Below are 12,143 nucleotides of genomic sequence, written 5' to 3'. Positions count from 1 at the left end.
TTTATTTTTTCCTACAACTTTTCAGATACTCGTGCTTTTCTGAAATTGGTATAACTGCAGTACTGCCTCTATTTTGCCCCTTGCTCTTGGCGTATAAACTTTACCTTTTCTATCTTCAGCATGATTCTTAGTGCCATCGTTGGTGAGTTGTTTGAAGGACTCCTTTTAAATGCCTGTATCAGCTAAAGGCAAGAATGAACAAAATAATGTAGGTGAAGATTCCCTTGCTAGTGTGATTAGAAGCATGAGGAAGGTGTGTGTGAGCCCAGTGGGATGGTAACACTGCTGGCAAAGTACACAGTCCAAAATGTTTGTTTCATCTGTGTCTGAGCATTTTTGCCTGTCTGTAACTTCCGTGCCTTGAGGCCTGTGCCGGGGCTCTACACAGAGCATACCACACACTTTTCAGCTCCAGCTTTATCTCAACTCTATTTTTATACCATACTTACAAGATGCCTGTTAAATCACACTGCTGAAAAGACGAGGATGTAAAATGCTGGGGTATCACAGAGACCTAACTCCTCTCTCATTCCCATTTTCCCTTATTTTTTTTCCTACTAAGCACACAATATTTACTGGGTCTTGATGAGCACTCAGTTAGTACCATGTATGGTGGATACTTCTGGGAAGAGACCTGTGGTTCTTTATTTCTTTCCCACTCAGTGTGAAAGCATCCCTTCCATTATACCCTGTTTTGTTTCCTGTCAGTGTTTCCTTTACATTTAATAGAATGCAGTGATGTCAGGCAGTTCAGAATCTGCACCAGGAACTTCTTGAACACATGCTATGGTAAATTGTTAGCCTGTGTTTATGCTGGGTTGTCCATTTCCTGAAAGCAGTATGAATTTGTGATTCAGTTACTTTAGAATTCTATTGGTGATTTGTTCTGTTTGTTTAATGCTGATTGTCCTGACAAAACTTTACAACCAAAATGGGAGCCTGCTTGCTTTGAAAGTGTTGTCTGTAAAGCAGAACTTTAGATGAAGCACTGATGAGTGTGGGCAGAGAGGGCTTAGTGAATGCTATATTTCTGTATTAACTCTGTTTTCAGATTTGCACAGTGGGTGCAATGGCTGAAATAGATCACCCTGCAACACCTAATTACTGATGATAAAATATGAGGATTACTGCCGTTGTTAGGAAACTTCTCTATGATGGTCATTGACTACTTAGCTTTTGAATCACTGTGAAAACATGCTGGTGTTATTTATTGGAATCATGGGCATCCTGATCTTTTGAAGGGGAAAGGAAATGTGTTGGTCTGGTTCAGAGTGTTTTAAACTGCTTTAAACAGTATGTGTGCCATGATCTGTAGCATGGGGTTGGTTGTATGAAATAGCATGGGAAAAGCTATAATTCTTACTGGCTGTTTGTGGCTGTTCTTTGGAGGCACTATCAGTGAAACCTCTTAGCTGAGGCAAGACACAGTTATGACCCCTTGAAACCAGTTGTTTTTCCTATCAAGTAGAGGGAATCTTAGGAGCTAGTGACTACAGTCTATTTCATTATTATAACAATACTGACACAGCCACAGCAGTGCCATACTGTGAGCTTGGTGTGTTTTTACTTTATTCCCACTTAAATTCCCAGTAAAAGAGATAAGGCTTATCATCTGTTCTGAAGGGAGATGAACTGGCTTTCTTTTTAAAACAGTGTTATAAATGTGCCTTGTTGAATCTTAATCCTTCATGCGATGGTGTTTAGAAAGATGGTGTTTTAATAGTGGAGTTTCACAACCTTTTTTAACGCTCAGATTTCTGTTTGACGAAGTCCAACTACAGATATTTCTTCAGGGTAACTTTTGAATGTTGTTAACTGACCTGGATGAAAATAAGATGATAAATCTATTTTCCTAGAACTTCCCTAGTGCAGTGGATGAAGAAACAAACATTAGATGACCTCCACTGCTTCTAATAATAAATGAACACAGAATTTCAGAGAGAAGCTGGGAAAAGCAAAGCTGAGATGCACAAGAGCAGAAAAGAGAGGTAGCTGAAAGTAAGCAATTTCTCTGGCTGGACTGTCAGGAAAACCTAAAGTTTCCCTAAAATTTCAGATCACTTAAAGGGAAGAGCAGAGGAAGGTGATAAGACATGTTGGGCATGGACTAAGTAAAAAGGAAATTAAGGGAACTTGTTTAGGGTTTTGTATGACAGGAGGTCTGTTTTTGTGTCTTTAGAGAGAAAACCACTCACAAGGCCTAAATAGAGACTGTTTGATTTAGAGCACCTGGAAGATGAAAGGAGCTTCAAGCAATGGCTAAAAGCCTTGTCCTGTCTATCTTCCTGTCTACTTTGGTCATTAGCTTTTCTGTTTTCAGTGCTACCCCTGGCACTTGAGTTTCTGCATGTTTTCACTTCAGCAGAGGTAGCGGAGCAGATTTAAGGATTGCAAATAGCTACCTTAATTGTTTGGTATCTCCCATCATGACGTGATGTAAAACTCAAATACTTAGTGATTCAAGTGGAATTTTTTTTGCAGAACACCTTTAAAACAGGAAGTAACTCACTGGTGCCACAATTTCAATATTAATTGCTTGATGTGTCCGTTTTTTTTATGGCATCATGTGAGTGGAATGGAAAAAAGCCTTCATGAGAGATTGTAGTAAACTACAGAAACTTTATATAAATGATCTAACTTTTCTAATCTCCCCAGTTCTCCTTTTTATCAAGAATTCCTATTTTCCTGGAATTTCTCTTGTCATTTAACTGTCTCACCAACTTTGGAACTATTACAGCCACTTGAAAAGGGGTAGTGACATCTTTCTTTTGCTGACAACAAATGACTTTGGTTAAATACTTATGCACTTAGACACTTGATTGCTAATGCCCATTAAGTCAGGTCCTCTTTTTGTTGTGTCTTGCTGCTTTCTTCTCATTTAGCACTTTAGGTACTTTCTTCTCATTTAGCACCATTCACATGAGTTTGCCCTACTCCTGAAATCGTACAACACTGGAACTAACCCATACTTGTTTCTTGATACCTATAATTTTGCTTTCCCAATGAACTGCAGTAGTTGGTGCTAAAACTGCTGAAAATTCTGGAAAATTTTTGATTATTTGCTTGAGGGATAAGTGTGTTAGACTTTTCTGAAGTAACTGATGCATCAAATGTGTACAAACTCAGCCCACTTTGATAATGAGGATTGCAAGCACTACATGTTAGCCTTAAAACCAGTTTTGTACCGTAATTAAAAGGAATATTTTATATTTCAGATAGGCTTTGCAGTATGATTTGGAAAATACACTTGTGTGGACAGACAAGGAGAACTTACTTATATGTGTGTTAAAAACCCCAAAAACTTTTTTAGCTACACTTCTTAGGACATCCTGCAACAAAGAATAAAATCCAGAATTAAAATGTGAAAACTGAAGTGTAGCTGAAGAATATCAGGAAGCAAATTTAGTTCTGACATTGCAGTAATGTTGTAATAAACTATGCTTTTTGATTTTGCTGGATTCACTGAGTTCCCTACCTCAGTCATCAGTGCGACACTGGAAATAAACTGTTTTCTTTTGTGTAGTGGGTAATTGAACATGGTCTCCTTCCTTTTTCCCCCAGATTATTTCAGACCTTGAGTCTTGGAATGATGAGCTCTCTCAGCAGATGAATGACTTTGACACTGAAGATCTTACAATAGCAGAACAGAGGCTCCAGCATCATGCAGACAAAGCCCTGACCATGAATAACTTGACCTTTGATGTCATCCACCAAGGGCAGGATCTGCTGCAGTATGTCAATGAAGTGCAGGCATCTGGTAAGATGGCTCCTTTGTGCTATTCCAGGCAGTGGCTTTCTAAGAATTATCCAGCTGTCTCCTCATGGGATGCGTGAAAATAACAGGGATGCTGGTCAACTGTAAACTGGGGAGATGTGGGCTCCTTTATACTCAAATCATTCAGTGGTGTTCATGAGAACATGCTGGCACATAAATGTCATCAGTTGGTAACACCTGAAGGTGTTTAGTTTTTAGAGAAAGGGATTTCACTCAGGAAGTCTGTAAAATTAGAGTAAATAAGGGAATGTTAGTTTTATAGGTAGTCAGATCAATGCAGTCAAGAAAAGATTTTCAGCTTTCAAGTAAACATCTTCCTTTTTTGTTCCTTGTTCCCCTTCATTTGATATTTTTCACTGTATATGATCGCATAGGGTAAGTATCAGACTTTAAAAGAACCCCCATATTGCACTTCTTAAAGAGTGCAAACCCCTATACTCATGTAAGCAAATCCTCCAAGAATTAGGTTGAACTTGGAGAAGGAAGTAGGAAATTAAGCGTAGAACAGTGGAAGCGGGCAGTTTGTCTCGGAAGCTTTGCGAGTCATTCCTGTCCGACCATCCCGACTGCAGGTGTGGAGCTGCTTTGCGACAGGGACGTGGACATGGCCACCCGCGTGCAGGACCTGCTGGAGTTCCTGCACGAGAAGCAGCAGGAGCTGGACGTGGCGGCGGAGCAGCACCGCAAGCACCTGGAGCAGTGCGTGCAGCTGCGCCACCTGCAGGCAGAGGTCAAGCAGGTACGTGCCCTGCCCGAGGGCTCTGCTCCCGAAAACACGCGCGGGAAAGCACCTCCGTGCAGAAAGTCCTGCCTTGGGAGCAGGGGAGGACTGTGATCACCTGAGAAACTTCATCTTCTGTTAACATTAAGTGCATGTTTTTAACTTGCATCACCGATCTTGCTGCGCAGATCTAGAGCAGATCGTATGGGAGCAGCTGAGAGAGCTGGGGATGTTTAGCCTGGAATGAAGGAATCTCAGGGGAGACCTTATCACTCCTGCAGCTACCTGATGGGAGAGTGTATCAAAGTAGGAGTTGGATTCTTTACCCAGGTAACAGGTGATAGGACAAAAAGGAAAGTCCTCAAGTTGTGCCAGAGGAGGTTTAGATTAGATACTAAGAAACATTTCCTCACTGAAGGGGTTTTTAAGCCCTGGAACAGGATTGATGGAGGCACCATCTCTGAAAATACTTAAAAGACATGTAGATGAGACGCTGAGACACATGATATGAGACACATGCTTTAGTGGTGAACTTGGCAGTGCTAGGTTAACAGACGTGGTGGTTGTAGAGGTTTTTTCCAACCCAAGTTATTCTGATACTCTATAGATACAAGTCAAGTTTTTGAAGTATAGAGTGATTTGAGCTAATGTTAAACGTATGCTTTTACCATCTGTACGGCGATGAACAACAATGCTCAGTCATAGTCCCTGCACACTGACCTGATACTTTCTGGGTCTGTTGTTTGAAACATCTACAAATAGTGATAAGCACTGAAGTAGGTGAAAGTTTAAAAAAGAAACAAGACACTAAAAAAGCTGAGATTTTTTTATCTTGCTCACACTTGGCAGCATCACAGGAGTTTGCTATAGTCTGTTGTATTACTGTGGCCCATAATGAGACTGAATGACAACTCCACATTGCAAAGTAATATGAAAGGGGTCCAGTTAGGACTAGGAGAAGTGAATAGAAGGTTCCTAAAGTATTTTCAGGCAGTGGTTGGTTGTTCTACAGTAGCAGATGCAAAGCTTCTGTGTGGTCTTGAATTAAAGGAATGCACAAAACTGATAGTTGTCTGCTGTCAGTGCACCATAGGTGTCAATCAAATACTTGATGTTCTATTTCAAGGCTTTGCATACTCTACTGAACTGTGCTCTATCTGCCTTAGCACTTACACATGTTGGTAAGTGCAGATTGCAAATTCCTCCTTCCACATGAGTAATGGTTGAGATAAAGTTGTTGCAGATCAGGATAGTTTCTGTACTCAGTTGCATTTTATCTCAAAGATGAAGGAAGAGAGTGCACATCTGCAAAGGAAGGAAAAAAACTAAAATAAATAATGCCAGCTGAGGCACTCTCATCCCTTTATGGTATGTCAGTGAGTTTGGGTGGAATGAGTTAGTAAGAAAAAAAAACTGCTGAAATAATATTCAGTAAAAGAACAGAATATAGCAGTTTGGTGATATGTAATATATTAGAAGACACTAAATAGTTATTTATACTGCATGCTTACACAATAAAGTGAGTACTTTGGTCCACTAACTTTGTTTGTGTGCAAGTTAAATGTTACAAAAATGACACGTGTTATTTTGGCAGAAACAAGCAGATGATGAACATCATGGATTTTAGTGGAATACCCCTAGTGCATTTTGTATGTGCTTTGTAGATGACTCTTTAAGAAATTTCTGACTTTTGAACCACTACTAGTCCTGACTGAAACTGAAGCTAAAATTTAGGTTCTTAAGAAAGTACTGGAAAATTTATCTTCTAATTAAGGTATAGGGAGTACATTAACATACCCAGCTGTCTTTTCTTGGTAGACTGAGATTTGGAAGAAAGAAACATATTCTGTTTCATATTTCTAGAACACACCTCTTATCAAGTGGGATTTTATGTTGAATTAAATGCCATAATATATGTGAACTTTCAGGCAATCATACATGAACATGTAGCTGACAGAAGGTTCCTATATTACTTTTACAGATTCTACTTTTACAGATTCACCTGCAATACTTGCCCAGCCTGAGGCCTGAAAATTGAATGGAACTCAATCTGAATGTTAATACATTGTCTCATAGGATTTCTTTTGGGCCCTTTGCAATGCTTTGAAGCTAGTAAATCTTAGTTTTGAGATTTCAGTTGCCTTTTCAGAGAACCGCATCTGATTTATTTTTATTAAACATGATTAAGGAAGCATAATCTTCTCATGTCTCTTCTGCACTAGGAAAAAGTTCATAGCTCAGCAGGTCACGGTAGGTTTACCTGAGATTAAAATGAAGTGGTAAACTTCATCTTCAGTCTATTTTATTTGTGTTTTGTGGCCTGAAGCAGTGAACATATGGTTTTCCTGTTCAATTACTGTGATTTTCTATTAGATTTATTGCTGATGAACTGGGTGTAAGCATATTTATTATGTAGAGCGGATCCTGCCTCCATAGCAGGAATTGTGACAGTATTTCCATTTAAATCCTTCCTGCCAAAGCAACATTACTGCTGTTGTATTTTCACACACGTGCACACACACACACTTATATAGTTACATAAAATACATAAAAATATGTAGCTTGTAGTCATGTGAAGCAGTTAGACTGGAACACTGCGGGAATTAAGACAAATATTTGCAAGGATTCTCTTCCATAGCTTTCACTAGGTAGTGAAACCTTGTGCTTAATGAATTTTTATCAAATAAGCACAGGGAGTAGACAAAACCACTCAGTATTGCTTCTTCCTTAACTATTGTGCCAGTTCTGCTTTGTGGCATTGAAGGTTTGTATCTCAAGCCTCAGGACTAGGAGGAAGCAGAAGAGCCAGAAGACAAACAGAGGTTTAAATAAAACCTGCAAATAATTTGCTTGTCAACTTGATGTGTAATATGTGCAGAACGGGCAGAAGCAGATAGCAAATTACAGTGTAGAAAAAACATGGAAGACAGCGGGAAGAGAACGCTGACTGAAATAAAAGAGACATCTTTATGTGGGGAAAGTAACATGGAAAGGAAAATGTGACCACTTTCTTACAGGGCAGGGACATATGAGTAGGTGGAGGCAGAGTAATATTTATGAGAATGTATGTCTCCTGCAGAACTCCAGCTGCATGTTTGCCAGACAAACCTTCTTTATTAATCACCTAACATACAGCTGTTGGATTACTTACTGCTACTCTACACTGTGTGGAGTGAATGCTTTACTGTGTTTAAGGTCAAAATCCCTACCAAGCTTCAAACCCAATCCAGTTGGTTTCAGTATGCTGATTAAGCCTTTTGAGTGCAATGTTTTCTGCTGTTCTGATCATGGTGTATATTCTTGGATATATAACTGTATGAATATATGTACAGTGGTGTACAGATACCTCAGCACTCAAGAGTATCTTAAGCTGCTTTGTGTTTTCACTGGCAAATCTTTTAGCTTGATGCTTGAGCTCTGACTATCCCAAAATACTACTCAGGAAGGGTATCCTGGCACTCCATGTAGTGCCATATGGATATGAAAACATAGCTAAGACAGCAGACTGAAGCAGGTTGTCTTGTGATCATGTTTAGTTACAGTCAAAAATCTGTTCAAGAAACTAGTCCTACATCAAGCATTTACCTACAGATCTACCTATCTGACCTTTTCAAGTGTCCCAAGTGACCTGAATTCTGTCTCTTTTCCACACCTTTGCTGATGCTTTGCTGATGCTTTTCTAGCCTGTTGAAGGCTGCGAGGGGAAAGATGGGGGTTGTGATCCACTCAGACAGGGAGGTGGTGGGAACATGAACATGCCAACAAACCCTGAAGGCAGCACCCCTGGAAGGAGAACAGGCTCTCTATTTCCTAACGCTTATATTTTCCCTTGAGTCAGAGCAGAAGGAAGGGAGAGAGTACTGTTGGCAAATTTCCTCCTGTGAGTTTCACCAGCTTGTGTACTTGCACCCTGACCTGCACCAAGCAGGAGGACAAGTCTTTGTGTTTGAAATGGCATGTTCTGTTCTAGCTGTTGCTGCTGTAAATAATGGGATGCCAAGTCAAGAGAAGCTTTCAATTGGTGCTGCCTAAGCAACCTCCTTCATTAAAATTCTCTGAAGAAGGCTAGATGTATAAGAACCCTAAAAAGGTGTGTTTGGTTATGCCATACCTGGAAGAATTACTTTTTAAGGTAGAGAAGGAACCTAGAATAACTTGCATAAGACAAAATAAAAATAAAAAAGGAATTAAAAAATAATCTGCCTCTGTTTTCTTGCAGACAATTTCTTTGTCCATGTATATGGACAAATATAGTCCATATTTGTCCATGTATATGGAGACGTTTCTATCTACAGTCTGTTGGACCCATCTGCTTCCCTCAAAAGCTGCTGTTTTTCCTGCTCCTGAGACTTACCCAGGCTTTCTCTCTGAGTGTTCAAAATCCCCTGGTGCCTTAGCAACTTAGGAACTCCCAGTTTCTTTCATAGTCCCTTTTGTGTGCCCACAGGCTGTGATCTGCAGGTGCCACCTTTGCAGTAGGAGAGATCATTCCAAAGCTGGAGCCATCTTCCCCTTGCTTGCAAGGCTGCACCTGACCCAGTGCTTTCTCCCCAGGAGATCAGAATGTGCACCCAGTCACGCATCTGGCATGCCCTCCCTTCTACATTGTAGACTTACTCTTTTCTACAGACATCCAGAATTTATATAGGAGAATTCGAATACATGCTATCAGGATGGGAAAAAAACCCCAAACTTGTTAGCTATTCATTGTGCAGACAGAAATGGCAAAACCTGCATTAATAACACAACAATGTCACAATCTGGATAAGTGTAAGTCAGAGGGTGAGGTTGTGGTACAGATTTGAGGGAATAGATGTTGTGTCAGGATGGCTAGACCTCAGTTGCTTCAAGCTGTCAGATATGTTAGAGTGTACTTTGGTTGTAGACTCACATGTGCCTTTTAGGTTGTGAGGAACTGTGTTTTTAATAGGTCATTTTCTTGGGTTCTGCCCATGTTCCCAGTCTGCAAGCGCAGTCATATTATCCTGATTACTTAGTGCATTAGTGCTATAATTGATAGTGTCATGTGCAGATCCCTAGATTAGAATATTTAGTATTAAGAACTAACTGATTTGGTAGTTAATATATTTATTAGCAGTGGTTAAATGTCTAGATCAATTAGTAGGAAAAAGTTAGAAAAACTGGTGAAGTTCAAATCATCTGGGCCTAAAGAAATTCACTCTGGAATACTTAGAAAACTGCCATTGTTTCCAAACATCAGGAGATTGGATGAGATTCTGGAGGCCTGAAATTCAACATCTACATCTCAAAAGTGGAAAAGGACTAGCTGAAGGAGGATTGGAGGTTAGCTAGTTTAACACAGTCCCCAGGAAAAATATTGAAACAAGTAGATCATTAAACTTGAACAGTGACAAAAGGAGAAAAGGCTAACACAGATCAATTAATCATAGCTTTCCATTGATAAACCCCCCTTTTTTATCTGACAAAGCAACAGCTCTTCTGGGAGGGGTGGAAAAGCAGTGTCAAAGCTTTTAAAATAGTGTAACTCAGTCTGCCTGGCCCTAACTTACTATGAGAATGTTATATGAGACTAAATTACCAAAAATGATAACTTGTTGAAAAAACATACTCAGTAACAAAAGTTAAGAGACTCAGTGGATTGGAAAACAGATTTAAAAATGAAAAAAAAAAATTTGTCTGTATTTGGATACTACCAGTTCATGTTCTTAGTCAGATAATCTACGTGTTAGCAATTATACTATTAAATTTGAAGTTAAAAGCATGAGCAGCTGGAAAAGGGGTTTGAGTTCATCAGAAGACAGTGGATTACAGTTGAAATTATCTTGATGGGAGAACTATGCTTTAAGAAGGATATAAGTTCAAATAGTGAAAAATACGGAGCATGATGTACTAGAAAGAATAATCAGCTGAATAAATACAGGGGAATTACTGGTTGGGCAGCAGTTCCATAGAAGAGTTGTACAGATGACAGTGAATAACCTGATTATGTCCCATTTTACTCAGCATTTGAAAAATTATGACCAAGTCATGGTTATCAACTGGAGAGAGCTCATAAAAGAGCAGTGTTCTAGAAAAATAAAGTGTCTGACTTCACATGGAAGAGATTGAAGAGACTGTGGTCAACAAGATAAGAGGAGTCTAAAGGAGGGAATCAGATAATGTTCCTGATGGAAAAAGGAGAGGAAAAAACAAAGCTGATAGAGAGAGAAAATGTCCTTTTTTTTGTCTTTCTTTTTTTGGGAGGGGTCTAAAAAGTTGCATGTTCCTGCTATTGATAAGGAACATATAAGGTGGCCTCCTGAGGCTTCTGCCCAGACATGGATTCTTTCAGTTTCACTGGGCATATCAAAGAAGGCACATACTGAAAAATTAAAATCTTCAAGCAGTTAGAAGGACATTCAATGACCACATTTTTCTCAGCATTACTGTTCAGAATTGTGTGCATACTTTTTATTAAGCTGTATATCTTTCATTTGCATTACTGACACTGGCTTTCAGGCAACTATTACTTTTAACTTGTTCCAGCTTTTCAGGTGACAGAAACAGTATTCAGAAGCACAACCTTTTTTAAGAGTATGAACTGAAGCCACAGACATGTAGTGGTTGACTGCAAGCTGTGAGTTGTTAGCTCACTGAAATTGTACTGAATGTAAGCACTCACTGTGCTTACTCAATACCAAATTCACTGTAGTATGTAATTAACAAATTATTTAGTTATCCGTTCCAGTGCTGATGTGACCTTAAATGTGTTTGCCCCTACAGTGGTGTTTTCTTGCTGGTTGGCAGTGGAATTGTGTGTTTCATGGTCTTCTCTTTTGTTACAGGTTTTGGGCTGGATTCGAAATGGAGAGTCAATGTTAAATGCTGGGCTCATCACTGCTAGCTCTTTGCAGGAGGCAGAACAGTTACAGAGGGAGCATGAGCAGTTTCAACATGCAATAGAGGTAAAAGCACCATTTTAGTGACCATGGCCTTGTATTTACAACTCTCTGTAAATAGCACTCTTGTATTCATGCTATAGTATTTTCAGTTTAGGAAAAGCTGTTATGGCAAAGAGACAAAAGCACTTACTGAGAAGGTGGTTTTTGTTCTTATTTATTTTCAAGCTGCAGTTCCAGGTGGAACATCTTCTTAGTGCCTTTTTGCATCTTTATAAAGTGGTAGCTGTTCAAGCAATTTTGCTGAAAATAGTGTTTTCATTTGTTATTCCTTTTCTAGATCATAACCTGTAATTCTAAATGTAAAAAAATCAAGAATAAGTGGACCAGGAAGCAGCAGTTTTGTGTATTCTGAGGTCATCCTTTAATATTTCCATTTTTGTTTGAGAGTAGGCTTCAGTGAAACTTCTGTGTTGTGGTGTGTCCATCTCCTTGCCATGGCTTCAAGCTAAACTTGTCTGATTGGTCATATTGCTGCAAAAAAATAGGCAGGGTTCTTAAGATTGATTGAAGTACAGTATTATTTACTTACATGCACTACTGAGTAACTTAGTGATAATATTAGCAATATTATGATTGTTTTGGTAGACTATTTTCAGAAGTATTCTGCCTTGCAGTAACTCTTTAATGTTCTTTTCCTGTTTGGTAGAATTTTATGCTCCCCCTCTCTTTTTTTTTTTTTAAATTAAAGTTTGCACTATATGCACCCTCATTTTGAGCAGCTTTG

General features: G+C 39.2%; 1 protein-coding gene across 3 annotated transcripts in view; it reads left to right on the top strand.

The window, feature by feature from the left end:
- Positions 1-12,143, top strand: part of TRIO (trio Rho guanine nucleotide exchange factor) — a 243,488-nt gene that overhangs the window by 125,416 nt on the left and 105,929 nt on the right. For all 3 annotated transcript variants that reach the window (XM_064428332.1, XM_064428352.1, XM_064428342.1), the window contains exons 14-16: positions 3,562-3,757; positions 4,348-4,514; positions 11,303-11,422. In XM_064428332.1, coding sequence (XP_064284402.1) covers positions 3,562-3,757; positions 4,348-4,514; positions 11,303-11,422 — 483 coding nt within the window. The remainder of the gene's footprint in view (positions 1-3,561; positions 3,758-4,347; positions 4,515-11,302; positions 11,423-12,143) is intronic.

The sequence above is a fragment of the Passer domesticus genome, chromosome 1 (genome assembly GCF_036417665.1).
Source record: "Passer domesticus isolate bPasDom1 chromosome 1, bPasDom1.hap1, whole genome shotgun sequence".
NCBI lineage: Eukaryota > Metazoa > Chordata > Aves > Passeriformes > Passeridae > Passer > Passer domesticus.
Note: the sequence above shows the minus strand (reverse complement) of the source record. Positions and strands in the feature narration are given on the sequence as shown.